The sequence below is a fragment of the Frieseomelitta varia genome, unplaced genomic scaffold, assembly GCF_011392965.1.
Source record: "Frieseomelitta varia isolate USP_RPSP 00005682 unplaced genomic scaffold, Fvar_1.2 scaffold_922, whole genome shotgun sequence".
NCBI classification, from domain to species: Eukaryota; Metazoa; Arthropoda; class Insecta; order Hymenoptera; family Apidae; genus Frieseomelitta; species Frieseomelitta varia.
The window spans coordinates 291,034-310,438 of NW_025110726.1; the positions used below are offsets into that span (position 1 = coordinate 291,034).

At 31.4% G+C, this 19,405-nt stretch overlaps 2 protein-coding genes across 4 annotated transcripts in view; both read right to left on the bottom strand.

The window, feature by feature from the left end:
• The window catches only part of LOC122537618 (ras-related protein Rab-32), a 52,764-nt gene extending 38,574 nt beyond the window's left edge, over positions 1-14,190 (bottom strand). Inside the window, exon 1 of the mRNA XM_043670920.1 lies at positions 14,018-14,190. Coding sequence (XP_043526855.1) covers positions 14,018-14,146 — 129 coding nt within the window. The 5' untranslated portion in view covers positions 14,147-14,190. The remainder of the gene's footprint in view (positions 1-14,017) is intronic.
• Positions 14,191-15,048: 858 nt separating this feature from the next.
• Positions 15,049-19,356, bottom strand: LOC122537621 (conserved oligomeric Golgi complex subunit 1). 3 transcript variants are annotated; one of them, XM_043670932.1, is made up of 10 exons: positions 18,792-19,356; positions 18,435-18,602; positions 18,076-18,361; positions 17,805-18,006; positions 17,317-17,733; positions 16,327-17,233; positions 15,982-16,261; positions 15,691-15,900; positions 15,511-15,554; positions 15,049-15,315 (listed from the first exon to the last, which is right to left on the bottom strand). In XM_043670932.1, exons 1-9 carry the CDS (start codon positions 18,926-18,928, stop codon positions 15,534-15,536), a joined length of 2,628 nt encoding a protein of 875 aa, XP_043526867.1. In that variant the 5' UTR covers positions 18,929-19,356; the 3' UTR covers positions 15,049-15,315; positions 15,511-15,533. The 3 variants fall into 3 exon arrangements, with proteins under 3 accessions (XP_043526867.1, XP_043526866.1, XP_043526868.1); XM_043670931.1 differs by lacking the exon at positions 15,511-15,554; XM_043670933.1 differs by lacking the exon at positions 15,511-15,554 and having other exon boundaries at positions 18,766-18,894.
• Between the last annotated feature and the right edge of the window lie 49 nt (positions 19,357-19,405).

Genomic DNA, 19,405 nt, shown 5'->3' on the forward strand with positions numbered 1-19,405 from the left:
ACAGTAATCAGCTAATAGAAACATTTGGAATCTTGACTTAAAACGCGTGAGAATTACAAACCAATCATGACCAAATAAGATAAACTGAATTCTATCAGGATTTAGTCGAATACAGGCGTCTCTCTTATCGGAAAGAACATTCTGGTCCAAGTTACTCATTCGACGAAACGAAAATAATTGATTTTTCTAATCGAAATTGACAACATTGATACTACACATGTAACATTATTGCCTTAGCTAAGACTGATGTCTGAAATAATAATAAATTACTGTCCGCGATCTGTTGTCGAATTCCAACCGGATCGAGCGTAACTTTTCTTAACTCTCAAACGACCTATGATAACGTTATCACGTAACGATTTTAGGATTAGATGAGTTTTTTTTTTCTTTTAATGAAAAGATACAATCGGCACGTTTCGATATATGTGTCTATTTATACTTCCAGACATCTTCGACTTTTCTAGAGTTTTCTACCATTTCTTAAATTTCCTGTCGGGCTTCTCAGCATTTGGTTCTTTTACTTTTAGATTTCTTGATGCTTTTAGCTACCAATATCCAACGTTTGACGATGATAAAATTTGAGTATCTAGATTTATTGAGTATTTAGTTTTTAATTTTTTAGTATTTTTCATATACTTGATATAATTTTTTTCAATACCCATTTATACATATATATATATATATATGAATTATTTAGCATTTTCGAACGTTTTTCATTTCGAATTTAAAACATTTGAAACAGAATATTTAGATCATTTAAAATTCTCTGATACTTCAACGTTCAGGTTAATTTAGACTTCCTTAAAATTAAAATTCCCTACATTTTACCCATTTCTCTACAAATTACCTATTTTCGCCATCGTTTCGCTACAATTCGAATTTTTTCAAACAGTTCTCCCAATGAATTAAATGATGTAACATCGATCGCTGTCATTCGCAGCAGAAATTAACCGCTGAAAGCGGTAAATATCATTCCTCGTTCTCGTATCTCTCAGCTTTCAATCTCATCGTCATTATTCCCCTCGTGTTTTTCGCCAAAAGTGTCACATTATCAAGCAATTAGCATATCGCTTATCGATCGGGAGTCGCGAAAGGTCGCGACTAATTTTCGCAAAGATTGGTTCAACCGTTTTTAAATCGTCTTATCAGTCGTTTAATTTGTGAACGTCGCAAACTTTAATTAAGGCCAATTAAGGTAAATAGACTGTTTAAATTCATGAAGCACGATTGTATTTGGTATATTTTTGTGATTTTGAAATTACAATTTCGCATGATATTTTGTAATTTTGTAATTAAAAAATCGATAAATTGTTAAATATTTATTTTGTACAGTTATTTGGTTATTGATATTTAATTACATATTCAATCATTTGTTTTGTTTAATCATTTGATTATATGGTGTCATTGTTGATAGATTGATATATATTTGTAAGAATTTGTATTAGAAAATTTTGCATTAGCAACAATATTGTTAAAGTAATTTCACTTTATAAAATCACAAATTATAAGATTTAAATGGAAGGAACAGAAGAAAGATTAGAAAAATACAATAAAGAAAGAGAAGATCGTTTAAATTTCTAAAAATGCGTCACTGTAAAAAAATTTTGAGGAAAAATTATGAATCGATTAACACTTTCTCTCCGCTATTGTGCATTAGAATTAAATCAAAATTTACACGATATTTTTTTCTCTCATTTCAAGTTAGACCATATACATATACGTAAATTATATACGTAAAAAATTATATACGTAAATTATAATAATTTTGCAGAAGCAGTGCTATATATTATTAACAAGACCACTAAAAAACGTACAATGTCGAGACTTGAAGATTACACGTATTTATTTAAAAAAAGAAAATGTCTCATTATCAGAGCAATTAACTTTTTCCAAATTTAATAACAAATCTCGCGTATGACGCAACTTCAACAAATTAAACGAGGTTTATGATTGCGACTATCTCGGCGACGATTCACTTGCGTCAGAGCTTCCTACGTTATAGTCGAGGGAAAAAAAAGACGCAGGTTTTAAATAGGTTTTATCGGCCAGCGACGGAGAACCGATGGTGCTTGGTTGACAATCATGGTTGTACGAGGCGGATTACACCATTAGTCGGGGTCAAGCCTGATAGCGAGTGATAACGAGAAACGAAAAGGAAATAAAACGCCACGATTTACGTCGTTCGAATGTTTTGATTCATTGGCTTCCGACTAAGTCTATCTCGTCTTCGAGAAGATACACTGTGTCACGAAAAAATCGACTGATACACACGAATTTTTGAAATTCGAACGATTGAAAACTGACGATTGCAATTTCGAGATTAATTGCTGGAAGTTAATGACTGCAAGTTGGAAATTAATTATTGAAGATTGATAATCGGATACTGACGAGCGACAATTGATATTTAACAATCGATTGAATTATTGAACGTTAATGTTAACTGGTGGTGAAAAGAATAATTGGAACGAAGGGGAATTTATGTTAAAATTATGTTATCGTTATTCGGAAAAAAAATATTTGTTATCGTTATTCGGAAAAATAAATATTATTAAATAGATCTATTTATTAAATAGATATTAATATCTAGATACTATTTATTAAGATATTATTTATTAATATTTATTTAATTAACCACTAGCAATGAACCATGAAATTACTACTTAAAAAAAAAATTTAGCGTTCTTTCAACGAGAACAATTGACGATAAATAACCAAAGGTTAGTGAGTGAGTGATCAAGAAACAGCACCTGAATCAATTGAATTGAAATGCATATAAAACTGAAAACCGCAGAACAAGCAGAAATTCAATTCATCAAGACAAAAGTGTCGAATCGAGGTGGGAATTTTTAGGAGACGTTCTCGTTGCAACGAAAATCGCCGGCCAATCGCGCGGCAAGATTACTTCGGAATCGTCACGCGTCCCACTCGAGGAATATTTTTTTAGCGTGTTTCGACTGGAAAACTTTGGCCGTTTGTCGGTGTTTGCACTCCATTCACTATCGTGGATTTTATCGCTGCACCCTGCTTGCGATATCGCCGATGATTCGCCGATTTTTTATTTAGAGAGACAAAAAAAATATCAAGCGTCAAGAGAAATACGAGTTATGGTTCAAGGTGGCCAATTGTAGTAGAACTCGGTTTATTTGAATCAAACTTTTGAATTGATCAATTAAGTGAACTCTTGTTGGCTCTCTCATTAATAACATCATTTAATACAGAAAAGACTCAAAGATTCCTCAACTCTAATTATATAACTATTATATATACTATATATATTATTATATATACTAACATGTTCCTTAATCTGTAATCAGAAAATTAGCAATTTGTCTTAATTAATAATTTTGTCTTTCTCGAGATTGAGAAAGATTTTCTGATTCTTTGAGCATTATAATAATACTAACAAGTTTTTTAAATCTTGAGGACTTTTGCGTTTTAAAATTATTTTTTGGAGGTCTAAACTATCTTTTTGAATTCTTATTAGAATGATAGACAATGTATAATCGAAGTTAATAATTTCTTACACTTTGAAAATCTTTATATCTTGCAACAACTTTTTGAAAGTCTAAATATTCTTGTTTGAAACATTTTGAAATTCTAATTGAATAACATACAACTGAGATTAATACTTTAATATTTCTAGGAATTTCGTGTATTTTCATAATTTTTTGAAACTTTGAACCTTGTATTTAAAGCAATTTAAAATCCTGGACAGACTGATTTGAAGATGATAATTTTTTATACCTTGAGAATTGCTCTGTTACTGTAAAAATTCATTTGAATTCCAAAATATACAGCAGATATATAATATTATCGGATTTTTCTTGAAGTTATCTTTCGTGACGACACACGGTGGCTTAAAAAGGCACGGCCCCAATTAATCGCGATTCAAATGGGATGTGCTAACAGTTGCACGCCTTGTTAAACACACGTATCGTCCGGATTATGTCGTTTTAATAAATGCCCTATTATTGGCACATGTGTTTGCTGCCTTGATTATGTCCCTTCAGACGTCAATGGACATCTAAAGATTAACGTACACAACAGAAGTTCAAAAATAAAAATCCGATATCCAATTGAATTAAAAGAGTTGAATGTTCACTATCTCTGACTTTTAAAATTGATCTTGGACGTTGAAATTAAAATGAAAATAAAAATTAAACCAACTTGGACGAAGAGAATTTCAGCGATAAAAATCGATGTCCAATCAAATGAATTGAATGGAATAAAAAAGTCATCAGGCGAATCTTTCGTTTTAGAATTCAAACTAAAAATATAAGAATTGGACTAACGTACATAAGAAAATCCCCAAAAGAAAAATCAATATTCGATTAAATAAATTTTATTGGCTGATCCAACGCTTCTAAATTTGAATTAAAAATAGTGGTAATAAAAATTGCTCGCTAGAATTAAATAAATTTCTTTCCAGAAAGAGAAAGATCCCAAGTAAAAATTTCTTCTGCGGTTTAAATTGAAAAATTCCAAGATAAAAAAAATCTATGACTTGATAAAATTCTACTTTAAAATTCACTAGTGATTTAATTAAAATTCGAAGACAGTGAAGAAGATGAATGGTATAAAAAAAAAAATATCAGAGTTTCAACGAAATTAAGAGGAGTCTGTAAAATTTGATTTCAATCAAAATTTTACATCGTTGCGCGCGGTTGGGTTCATTTAATTCACTTTAAAGTCACTGTGAAACTTTTCAGTAGTATTACCCGTGTATGTGATCAGACTGCCTCGAATCAATTGGCCCCGAACTAACGAAGCATGCTTACCATGTTTTACGATCCAATTTGTTTAATTTCAACGTGCTAAACGAAATGTAACGACATGCAAATATTTTCAAATTCCTCGTTTTAACGCTTATTGAATTTATGTTTGTTTACATAGTTTTAATGCATGCATGTAAATAATAAAAATTAGTTACTCTTGTAGTAGACATCTTTTTGTCGATATTTATTCTATGACGTACATTACGCATGTTTGTCGTGCTTGTTAATTTTATTTTATCAATTTATATCGTATTACTTTAAATATAATAATAACATTAGTAGTAATAATAATATTATTTTAAATATAATAATTTACTTTAAATATAATAAGTACACTTTTATTTTATAAGTTTATTCCGTTTTATTTTCTTCTGCATTTATTCACATTTAGATTCTTTAAAAAAATTCTAACTTCGTCAATTTCATGAATTAGAAAAAAAATCTTCTCCGCTGAATTCCGGATATTTAATAAATATTTAATAAATAAAAAATAAATAAAAATATTTAATAAATAATAAATAAATAAAAATATTTTATAAATAAAAAATAAATAAAAATATTGAATAAATAAAAAATAAATAAAAATATTGAATAAATAAAAAATAAATAAAAATATTTAATATATATCAAATATTTTTAATACTTATTAAAAATTTCCGAAAGTGAAAAACTTACATTTCTCTGTGAAAAAGTTTTTTAAGGCAAGGACTATCAATAACAATGAAACAATTGAAATCTTACAAATAACTCTGCAAGTTCGAAGAAACTTTTCGATCTTCGAGAGTTTATATTTGTTAAAAGTTCTCAAAAGTATTGAAAAAATAAATTTCCCATGGTAGAATATCCTTTAATCAAAGTAATGTCTAAATATTGCGACTGTTGAGAAACGATTGAAAAATTTGACCGGCGAGAAAAAAAAAATGATTGAAAGATACACATTGTACGTATTAATTTGCAAAGTCAAAGGAATATTTTCTTTCGCCAGAAGTAAGTTGCGGGAAATGGAAGAAAACCTTTCCAGGAAATGGATCGATAGCGATCAGAGAGCGTTGAAACATTGAGAGATTCGAAAACAAAGCAACGCCAGAAAAATCAGAAAGGAGAATGAATCACAAAGTATCGACGAGATAAGAAATACCTGATGATTGCACGATAGTGAGGCTATCACGATAATGATAACGATAAGGGACCGATCGAAATGTTATTTGCTAATGTAGCTTTCCAATTGTCTCTTTTGAGTGAATCACTAGATCTGTTCTCTTCTTTCATTTCTTTCTTCATACAACCATTGTGTCAATTGAAAATCGTGACGATTATCAATCAATCGACATTCAGAATTTTATTTATGATTTATTCATTTTTTTTTCAATTATAAGTAACTGAAATATATGTATGTTTTAATTGTCAAAACTTATAAAAGACTTATTAACAGAGAAGGGATAAATAAACGTAGAACAACACAGCTTGATAAATAATAATAATAATAATAAGTAATAAATAAGAATTAAAGAAGAAGAAATGAAAATTAAAAGAATAAAAACTTAAAATAAATATAATTAGTACAAATTGTAATAATTATAATTGATAATAAAGAAAATTCATAAATCTCTTAACTGAATCTGGAGGTCATAAAAATTTTGAATTAAATTAAACTTAATTTTGGAATTTTCAATTTCATTTCATTTCACTGCACTTCATTATTTCTCTTTTCTTTTCAAACATTAAATTTTCTCTTATTCTGAAGATTAAACTCGTAACAATGAGATCTTGAAACAAATGAACTTCAAATTGTTCTTGAAACAAGCAACATATTTACTGAAATACGAATCTTTATTAAGAACAGATGACAGATACGTTCCCAATGTTAAATTGAAATATCTCTTGCGAGATCGTAGATATTTCGGTTTCACTGAGGTATTGTAAAACGTCGAGACATTCAATTATTCAACAGCGTTCGTGATCAAATTGCTAATGTATCGATGTCCAGAGATACCACATACCACACACACACACGAATGTACATATGTAATACGTATATTTACATGTAATCGACTCTACGTTATTGCACTACTGGGTTTAATATTTTACACGTACTTTGAAAGCGTGCAGCATAAAATACTCGATCCAACAGCGTCGTAAAGTAAACGTATCGACGTCGATTCGAAATTTATTAGACAAAGTACGTTCGATTGTGTCTCCGTTTCCCGAGTACTTAACCTCAAACGAATTGCAGTTCGTAAATATATTTATTTAGGAAACTATAGTGAAAGATATTCGCAAATTAATCGTGATTCAAGCGTTTCTGGAAATATTGAACAAAATTTCTTTCTTAGACTAAATCCATCACGATACTTTAAAACATTTTTTTGCCATTTTATTCGAACTTCGAACGTTGATGTTAATTGAACTTTTTCTCCATTCGACCTGGATTATTTTTTGGTCAATGTTTCGAAAATATATTTATATATATTTATACATACATACATATATTTGACGAAATTTCAAACTCTATTTTCTCGAAAACGACGCGTTAATTGAAAAAATATTATTCATTCCTCTTTTTTTTTCTTTGTATACATTATTAATAATGTAACATCTTAGAATATTTTACACAGTACTGTTCTTTTTATTTTCCCCCGCCGATTCTTCTTCAATTTAACATTTCTCGAAACGATTTCGTCGTCTCTGAACTCTCCAGAGCCGGGTGTTGGCACGCGGAGTTCTGAAATTCGCTGGATCAGAATGAAAATCGACATTCTCCACCGGCGGATATTTTTGAGAAGAGGAGGGTTTTTCCGTCGTCAACGTGTCGGAATAACCACAAATCCGATCCGATCTGGGTCAGCCGACGTCGTCCACGACGAAACTCGATCGCGTTTCGTATTTATTCTCGCGACACGTTCGATCCGACCGACTTTAATCCGATCGCCGGCTGGAATAGAGGCGCAAAGAAAAGAATCGGGGAGCGGTTAAACGAGACATTTTTTTTTTTTACCCTGCTACTCGAGTCTAGTCGATAGAATCGCGGTTAACGATCGAACACTCGAAAGGGTATTTCCAGGTGATACTTTAGTTCACAGACGATAGAGTCGTCGTGTAAGAAAGAAAATTATATAGAGTCCTCGAAGTTTCATAAAACCAAGCGAGATTGTCCGAGAAATGTTAAGCTGAGAAGACTCGCGAAAAGAATGAAAATGATAGTGCTGTAAAATAAAATATTGCGTAAAATACTGCGAAATGTTATATTATTAATAATAGTATAATTGCTCGTTTTATTTATTTTTTTTTTTTTTTATTCATCTAATATAATTAGAAGAAATTAAGCTTCTTTTGAAATTAATTTTTTGATCACGGAGTGATGATTAATGACTGTGTGACTTACTCATTTTTAAAAAAATATGCAATTGTTAGAGTCTGATTGACGTGAAATTTCGAGGGAACATTTTGGTATTATTTCTCATGTCTTTTAATTTTCACAGTTATTAAACGTTAATTTCATAAATTGTTCCAGTGGATCAGGAGGAGGTGGGTTTTGCATTTGAGGAAAGTGGAAAAGTACAAAGTAGAGATAAAATATTCATAACAGACAATTATTTACGTGTCTCGTTGCGAATAAAAACAGACAATGCACGAAAACAAGTTGCGATAAGCCAGGAACGGATCATAAAAAAACAATCTTGATATGAACGAGACTAATAATTGCAAATGGAACAGCAAGAAGTGTAATTTGAAACGATTTAACTCGTAATCCTTTAGAAAACAATTTGCGAAATAAAGAAACTGACAAAGTATCGAAAATTAGAAACTGCATGGATTAATCAATCGTCAAGTGATCAAAGAAAAATTATTATTTTATTTTCTTCAATCTAATCGAAAAATTTGAAAAGGATTAAATTAAAAATTCCAAAGAAGACTTAGTCTAAACGAAGACCAAAAAATTAAAAAAAAAGTCAAAGATAATTATTCTTGTCGAGTTTCCTCCCGCTTCTCGTTTAAAAAAAGATTAGAAGCCAAAAGAATTTTCACCGATATCGAAATACTATATAAAAAGGAAAAACCAATAAACTGAGACAGTGAAACGATCTTCCAATTCTTCTTTCACGAATATTCAACGAATCGTGACAAAATGTAAAATATAATGAAGTTAAATCGAAAGAAAAGAAAAGCAAAGAAAAGAAGAAGAAAAATTTAAAAAAAGTTGAATCGATTCAATAATCTGCTCACCAAACCGATCGTCGATCGATACCATAGACAGATTAGTCACCGATAATCTCCATCTCCGTTTATCAATTCGAACGCGGCGATCACCTTTTTGTCTTTCGTTCCAAGACTTTTCCATTCATTCTGTTACGTTTCGCGGTACTCGATTACGACGACAGCCTATCGACCGATTAGATAAAATGAAACCACCTCGGGGATTATATCAAGACGAAACGTCGTCGCGATAAAACTTTCTCGATCGGATATTAGCCTGTGGCTACCGGTGAAAGCTCGATCTATCGTTTCGTTTTCGTTTCCTTCCGTCACGAAACGATAGAAATACATAAGCACTGTCGCGTCACAAAAGCTTGAGCATTCAAAAAGTTTGAGCATTGATAGGTAAACAGGTGCGTTGTAAATGTAAATTGAACGATAACGATTTATAAATAAATATCGGTATCTTTTAATAATGTAATCTTATCTTTCGAAAGAAACACGATTTTATCCACAAAGTGACAGTGTTACAAACTTCTGAGCGCGCGAGAAATTTTAAATTTTTCTTAGACAAAATGAAACGAAAGTGAAAAACGAAAATCGCGTTTGTTTATTAATAGATCGCGGATATTTGTGTACCTTGGGAAATTTAATTTTAATCTTGGGATAATACGTGAAGATATACAAAATATCCAAAGTAGAATAATCGTTAATTACAATAATAATTTTATTACACGTTTGCGAAATCAACAATCTAATGATCTTCCTTTCAAAAGAGGTTTAAGCAGTCTGACTTCAAGTGGATATTTAATTTAAGATAGATATCTAAAATATATGGAGGGCTCAGAAACTAATCAGTATATAACTTTTTCGATCTCCCCTGATTGATTTTTTGTTTTAATGATAAAATTCTTATTAAAGAAACGATAGCCAAATTAGAAATTTACCATAGTTACATGTGTATATATAAATATTATTTATAAAAATGAACGTAACATCTAAACCACAACACTAAATATTATAGAAAGCATACGCACATTACATTTTAAATGTTTCACATATTTCTTCATTTTATGTAACTTGCATTTTAAAATTTGCATAAAAATTCGCAGTTTAATAATATCAGTATTACATATGATTACTTTATGAAGTATTATGAAACGCGAAATTCAAAAGTATTTCAACAAACCAGGTTTTAAAATTCGTACTGTCACGTATAGTGGAGATAAAATCGAAGTATGACACAGTTTCTTATGTGAAAATATGATACGATTCAGGTACACGACAAATAGGATATCTTTATATGGAATTGCATGTGACACAAAAATTGTCCAATCCAAAATGATTGAGAAGAGAAATGGTAAAATAAATTTATAGTAGGGGTTGTTTGACTAGATTAGGTTTCATGTTTCATTGGATAGTTATACAGCGATTGGTTTTTAGGGATGGTTTTATTAGTTCTGCTTTAGATAATGGAACGAGAATCGATAGTAGGTTGGATTTACACTTTATAGAATAATAAATATCTCTTTCACATTATTACATTAACTAATTTATTTATTAAGGGTTCATATTCGTAATATTTTGTGTTCATTTTATATTCTAATTTTCGTAATCTCTTTTAATTTAAATTTTACAATTTTACGATAAATCATTTCTTGGTCCTCAATGGATTAATCGAAACATCACTTTCAACAGTATAAAGAGAAACTACAATAATTATGTAGGTAATATAATACAGGAAACTTCTCGCCAAATCATCTAACATCAATCAACCTAACTATGTACGTTCTAATACCTTCTGTTTCAGATAACGTCACAATTAATTAAACCGGCTAATAACAATTCCGAAAACAGAGATGAAATATTCACAATAAACAACAAAAATATTTGAAACAAAAGTGAAACAAGCATTTTAACAAATTTACAGAATTACATTTTTTAATGATGATATATATTAACAAACTGTTCCAGGTACCAAAGTTAACTGTTGATCCGATGATCTACGCTGGCGATAAGCAAATAGGCTACAATTTGAGCTGTGATCAGAGTGAATGGCTTCATCTAGAAATCAACCATAACCGATCATTTTCTGTAATGATACACCATGAAAATCGTCGTCCTACGGGGAAACTAAATTACACCTGCTGGTACTTTAAAATGATAACATTGAAGGAAGCGGCCATCAAAGGAATTTTCATGCTCGGTAATATACAAGTAAGTATACTACCGTTCAAAAATATACGTATCTGTAGAGTATATTTATCTTCCGCAAGATGTAAATTAATTGCAAAATTATAGATCATTTTATTCTTTATTTTTGCGATGGATATTATTTGGTAGAATATTTATTATGTAGCAAAATTGTTTAGAATTATTTTGATTATTTACTATTGTGAATCAATGTGACTGTTCGAATTTCATATTGTTTAGGTTAATTATATTATTTAATAAAATTATTTAAATTGTTTAGTAAAATTATTCAGGATTTTATTTATATACTTTATTATTTTATTGTATTATATAGATTATTAATTTTAGAGAATGATTTTTATCCCAGGATAAATAATTTAGATGTATTAAAATATAAACAAATGATTTACAAATTATTAATATTATTTTTAATTCATTTATCGTCGACGATAAATTCCTTCTAGTTCTAATGATTGTAAACAAAGATAAAAGTGATCAATAAATTTAAAAATATATTTTTCGCGATTGTCATATTCCCTTCATCAATACGCCATTCGAATGAAGAATTCCAATTAAAAATTATCTAAAAAGAATAAAGTAATTACTCAATCGCGCACAAACATTTTAATGCACTACTTGCAAATGTGACAGAAATTTGATAATCGATACTTCGTTGACTCAGCTTTTATTTGAACGACACTAAAACTCGACGATGCAACAGATGATTGATAAAACGATTTTTTTTTTTTCTGTTACTGTAAAACAATATTTTGAGCAATTAATATAAAAAAACAGAGAGTATTTTGGTAAAACCAAAAATAGAGTTTTCAATTGTCAGATTGAAATATTGAAAAAAAACTTGTTTTCTTTTATAAACAATTAACAAAAATAATTTTACAAATTGTACACCACTCTCTGATCAATTTCTTAAAACAATCTTTGCCGAACTGAATGGATTTACTAGACGTCGAGTATTGTTATTCTTTTGAAACTTTTTTCTCACCCACTCTGGCCACCGCCACACGGAAAAAGAGCAGATTAATGCTCTACTTGTTTGTGGTGAGCATTGCCAAGTCGAAAGAAAAATACTCTCGAGTTGGTCTTCGCGGTCGATTTTCTCGGGAGTGATTAAAGAGGTTGAAGAACCTGAGAATATGGTCAGTTATAATGTCGATAGAAGAAGAAACGATTACGAGAATGATTTTCAAATGAGAATCCTCAACAAGATTCATACCATGTTTGCAAATTTATTCATTCCATATTAATGCACTTTGCCAGATGAAATTCTAATAAAATTCTTTGCAAAATTCAACCGTATCATTTTGGAATTTTTAAAACTAACAAGTTAATAATTATTTAACAAATATTTAATACGCATTTATTCATTTTACGTTTATACGTATATTGTAATAAAAAAAAAAGACATTGGTCATAGAAATATTCTTTTCATTTCTGTTAGAAAAATATATTTTTCAATTGCATTTATATTCCTAATAAAATTACATTTAACTATTATAATACAGTCCGAATACAAAGGCTATGTTTAATAATAATAAAACTTTCTTCCATACGTGCATTTAAGTGCGTAATATCACAGGCGAGGAAATATAATAGTATAATAAAAAGACAGATCGAGATCTGCTATTAAAATCTACCACGCGATTCAATTGACGTACTTCCTCTTTCTCAGACACAGCAAAGGTGAAATGTAACGTTTCACCAGGGAAATGACCGCGCGTTGCTGCATCGCGACTGTTTCCGTCCAATATCACAAGTGCAAAGAGTTTTTTGTTCTCGCGACGCAGCCTACCGTGCAGTTGGCCTTTGTCCAATCTGTCGTCGTTTGTTTTGGCGGCGATTTTTTACCGTCATGTGTTAAGAAAAATCGTCCATCAGCCTAAAATGTTTCTTATCGATCCTGAAACTTTTTTCGACACAAATCCAATTCTTATCGTACAGCGGTTAAATCAATTGCTATTTTGATTTTCATTTGCTAAATAAAATATATAGGTTTTCTTTCACAATTAACAATTAATAATTTAACGATTTAATAGTTTAACGATTGCTTAACAATTTCCATTCCAGATTTGTCAATTTCTTAATTTATTTAATTATTAATTATTATTACTTGCGATAAGAATCACACGATTTTTTTTTTTTTTTTTTTGTGCATTTTTTAGGCACTTATTGCGCGTGCGCCATGTTAATCCGAATACTCTGTTCGAATATCTTTCCAACTTCAAATTTGGAACAATGATTAATGCATACACATTAATCCTCTGCACTTGTGTCGCATTCCATGGATGGTATCATTATCATTTATACGAGTCATAATCCGTTGAAAAATTGAAACTACGAAGAACCTGTGCTACCACGTCGAACGACGCGAATTAACCGAGAAAGTAGATGATAAAAGAACGCTAATCAAAATATTGTGACTGTAACTTATCACCGTCTCGGAGACATTTAAACAACTTTAATCTTAAGCTCGTTACTCAACGAGATTAAAAGTTTCTTATTTCTTGTAAACGATGTCGAATCATCGAGATACCCTACCTGGCATCGAAATTTTGTGATTTCGTCAAAATTACATTGCAAAAAAAATATACAGAATATTTTTAAGTTTTCAGTTCCGAGGGGACATTCGAGAGAGACTCGAAGTTGACAAAGTATAATTTCGAACTTCGCGAAGAGTAATATTTCGTACCGCGGGACCACCACATAGCAGACGACCCTCGGGACAGAACCCGGGTAGTCTGCTAGAAGTTTGAAAAACAGCGCGCGAAACGTCGCACGCACCGGCTCGCGTACCTTCAACGAGCGGCAAACAGAAATTAAAACGTGTTTTCGCTCACCATTTGACGAAGATGAGTGCTCTGCTTATCCCAGCGGTATTCCTGAAGTTGGACGGTTTCGTATCGTTGTTTTTTCTTCCAGTGCGAACGGGAACGTCTGACGACCGATATCACCACAGCTGGGCCCATCCGGCCATCTTGCCGTATACCAAAACGTGTACTACACTGCGCTGGCGTATTTTACCACTCGTCTCTCCCTCTAGCCCCTCGTCAAGGTAATTACGTAACTACCCACGACACATTCAATCGCACTATCTTCGTCTAACTGTCGTAGCGCCCTCTTTCTCCATCTTTATCTTCGTCGCTAGCGGCGCTGGCTACGCTAGAGAAATTTTGAATGACGCGTCGTGCACGACGATTAAAACGACGCCAGACCGACATGCTGCGCCGAGCATAATTGTCTGCTAAGGTTCGTGCCCGATTTGGAACCTCCAAAGTGTTCCGTTCCATAAATTCAACGACTTTATGGGTCTTCTTTTCCATTTAAGCTGCTACACTTGAAATTGTTTTAGGGTACATGTAACGTGAGAAATTCATGTTCATTGACGATGATTGGTATTTCTTGTATGCCATTTACAATGTTGAGCATTTAGATAGTTGTTTGTGGCTTCGTCCAGATTTTAATTTGGTGAAAGTTGTGAAACGATTTGGCGTATGACTTATTTAGTAATATTTGAATATTAGTGCAAGAGCGTGCCGACTGTGGCGCAAGCGTACAGGGTTACCTAGCTGTACCTGAGAGAACCTCAGAGGAGCTAAGCGGGAATGCAAATGAAACTGCAGAGTACATAAGATTTATTATTACAAATGTTCATATATTTCTTCATTACAATATCTAATGAAGTGAAACGTTTTATCTCTTTAGATTATATTGATAAAGATATGAAATTGCATAATCATTCGCAGTTTATTTATTGTTTAATACTTTATACAAATTTTGTCATCTATAAAATTCGAATAAATAAACATCGATATTAAGAGAGTGATGTCAAAAAGTTGAAATGAAAATAATAAGAAACGATAAAAATTTCTAGAGAATTTAAAGATTGTATAAAACATTTTATTCAATACTGACATCGCTGTCAAGAAGGCAATTCAATACTATGGTATTTACATAAATATACTTAACATCTATATATAATAAAATATTTACAATTTTTATATCAAGTTGAAAAAATAAATTAGCTACTGCTGAACCAATCCGAACCCATCGCTCCGAAAAATGCCGCTGCTCCAGATTTGATCGTCGCTCCGGCTGAATCATTTTTCGTATTTTCCTTGTTAGTAGATTTTTTGCGCTATATTAACACATACAAAACACTGAATTAAAACTTTGCACTATTCACGTGGAAACCTGAAACTCATATATTGTTACAATAACATCAGCCAAAAATTATAGTACATGAAATTAACGCATTTCTAGCATATGCTTGGTTACTCTGTTAATTAAAAATCAGTCTATTTAAGCAAAAGATGTAACATCGTTTCCTTACCGCAATCAAATGCACGAGCTATCTTATCTGAATACTCTGGCAATCTAAGGGTACATATGCATTTAAATGAAACAAACATTCATAAATAGGCGATAGGAACAATTTTACAAACTACTATATTTAAATGGAATTTTGAAAATATACTTAGAAAATTTCCAAATTTAAAGAGCAGATGTCTACCTGTGTCTTTTCTGGTAAAGTTACAGCAACAAGAGGCAAATTTCTTGCTGGAGTTGTTACTGTTAAAGGTGGGAACCATGGCGCTCCAGTGCATAAAGCCAGGACTGAAGGTAAATCCGATTTCACGCTTTCAGCATTACTGTATTCGTTTCGTGCTCCTAAAACCGAGTGTAATTGCTCCAAATGAGGTACTAGGTTTCCTAATATGAGCTACAACCAAGAAATATTTAGAACATAATTATACAAATACATTGATTAATAGAATACCAAAAAAATTGGACAAATATTTACCAGTGATCTTTGAATGCTTTTCTTTACGTTAGCGTGAATGAAAGGGTTAAAAACATCGTAATCGAATGGATCGATTTTTGACAATATACTGTCAGAAACTTTGGTTGATAATTCTGATAAAATTTTATTTTCACGGGGTATCATAAGTAGACTAGAATACTTTATATCGAATAATACTTGGAAGGCTTGTTTCTGAGAAAGGCTCGTATTGCTTGACGCGATTAGGTAATAATTTAGTAATTCCGTCACAACGTCTTCTATAATTTCATGTAGCACTTTTCTATGATAAGAAATTAAAATTAAAAATGTTCATAAAATTTAATTCATATAAATTTCAAAACTTACTTTGGAAGAGTATGGGGTATTACTTTATTCAAATCTTTATTAATAGCAGTTAAGAATTTCTGTAACTGTATGGACGGTTGATGTGGTATTAAAATTTCTGACTTCATTCTTCTGCCCTCTCCAGAATCCTCTTCGATAATTACTTTCTCCCATTCCGATATAATTAAATGTATTGGATAACCGTCCAATGATTCCTTCGATATAAATTTTTCCTTGTGCTCACTTATCCTAACTTTGTACGTTTTAGCCCAGATTGACCAAACAAAAGTGCTTTCTTCTTTCAATTTATCACAAATTGATTGCCATTTGGCGTTTGTTATAGTCAACCCTGACACTTTTGAAAGTGTAAAACATTTATTCAAATTCGAACTTAATGTTGTCAATGCTAGAAGAAACCTTGCTGTTACAACAGCATTTATATTACGTTGACCGTGTTCAGGCTTATCATTTACACATGTTGTCTTTGCAAAATTGATAAAATCTTCAATCATGCCGGTACTGGTAATTTGCAAATGTTCTTGAATTTCAGCACGATCAGAAAATGAATTTGAAATTAAATATATATTTGTGGATAATAGATTGTCCTTGATAGACATAACGCGCTCTGTTTCGTACAAATATTGCTCGAGATCTTCCAGTAGAGCGTGCAAATTTGAGTCAAAATTTTCACATAGCTTCAGAATATTTGGTGAATATCCTTTGGTTTTCATTAATAGAGATCTTTTATTATCTAAGCCACCATTCTTGGTGAGCTTTTGAGGAATGTCACTTGGAGAGTCTTTCCAAACAAACCATCGTAGATCGTGTTCTGGATACTCGAATTTATCGTGAAGTACTTTACCCAATAGTTCAATCATGTCAGACTTTAACGTAGTAGTAGTTTCCATCCATTTATCGTCTATGATACCTAATAAAATATTAACAGTGTTACTACGTCCAATTTAATAATAATAAACAAACATATTTTATATTTGTATCTATGTTATATACGTTTTACTCTATGCGATATTAAAGGTTGAAAGAATTCCACCCAGAAGGTTATTTTTGGAAGAGAGAGTTCCTCCCATATTGAATTCCAATTCTCAGGTAGATTAATGCTGACAGCTTCTTCACGGACATAGTATAAACCTTTTATGGATATTATTAAATCTAAAAGTTTCGTAATTTCACGATTGCAAAATTCAGCTACCCAATCAAGCCAGGTTTTGATGCTTTTTTGAAGATCGAGTATAGAGAAATTTTCAAAAGTATGTGTGACAAACGGTTTGTGTTGTTTGGTCACAAGAGGAAGAAATTCCGTCAATAATTCTTGATTCAAATTTAATTGAGAGAGCAGATAGTATGTTTCTTGGTCTTGAATTTTTGTTAAGTATTGTGAAACAAGACCTCCTGACTTTCCATCTGAATCTACAATTAATTATTACTCAATGCTGTATTGTAACGCAATATGTTCTATACGTATGAAATGTATCACTTACTTATGAAGCAAGAATAAATCAAACTAATCGTTTGAATCAATACTTCAATACACGATTTTATTTTCTTTTTGACACTATTATCATTTTCGTCTCTAACAATAGATTCAACCGCATGATTACGCATTGATATTAATTTATCTAACAAATCTGAGGACGAAGTTCCATTTAACAGTACAAGTGCTGCTAGACAATTTGCTATGCTCTAAAATCAGAATGTTACTTTATAATTGCAATTTAATTTATAAGACTATTATAAAATGGATATACCAACCCCTGACTGTACATTCAATGATTGTAACACATTGTTACATTCATTGAAGATAATAGTCTTGAACTGACTAATAACATCCCATTGCTTAGATACAATTGGGTATTTAAGTACTAAGTCTGTGTTTCCCACTTCAAACAATAGACTATAATTTATATGTTGAGCTACTAAATACAATTGTGTAGCAAATAATAAGTCCTTGTTCTCAATACTAGACCAAATATATTGAGGTATATCCATCAAGATTTTTATTTGAATGATAACTGAATCTTGACTTGCTCCATTATTCCTGTGTAAAAATATAAATGTTACATACAACAACATTATATGTTATTTAAAAAGAAGAAAATTATTACAAATACCTATCATCTTCATTCTCAACTGAATTTATTTTAAATCCAATAAGGTACTTTTTTTGTAATTCCCTGAATTTGTCTTCGATATTAATTATTCTTGATATAACTCTCTCAGATGTTATCTTCATTTTCCCAATTGTGTCTGCAGCTAATATCAGATCACGATACCTTTCCCTGAAAAAGATTTATGCTTGTAATGAACGTACTCGTAGATCAAATTAATAACCCTACGACAGCAACTGTTGTACTTATAGATTTCGTCTATTGAATGACAATTTATTGATTTCACTAAGCAAATCCGTGAATATCAATCACACAGAAAATAATAACCAATTACTTTAAGTCATTAAAACAGAACTTTACCCAACTAAAGTTCTAAGCTCAATCTTTTTCCTGTCGCTCTCATACTGAATCTTCTTTTGAATCCCTTCGATCTCCTTTATCGTGTACTCCTCGAACAATTTATTAATATCCAGATCCAAGTAATTCGTGGCTGTCATCTTTCTCACAATTCGTTCCCACGTATCCTGATGTTTCCACGTAGCTACGATTCGTTTTGTATTTACATCACACTCTTACCTGCAGCGTTCTGCGACGCGACTGTCAATCGAGTGTTAGATGTCAGCACGTGCATTTTCCTCCTATTCTTGAACGATAACATACGCGTCACCTTAAATCATTTTATTCCTTTTTTCTTTAATTCTCTATTGCAAACCAAGAAAACTTCCACGTATTATACAAAATATCGTACGTGCGTTGCGAACGCGTGTCATTGTATCAAAGTCGTCGAGAACAGACATTTGACAGCGCTAATTCAAATTTGCATTCGTAGTTGCATTTCTCACGACATAACGTGAGCCTTCATTTCGAAATTTCGACGAAACGTTCACTTTTGGCAGAGATTTTAACAAATGTTCCGAACGATTGGGAACGTGCTATGGTGTGCACGCGACTACGCAGTCGCCGAAGCACGTCAC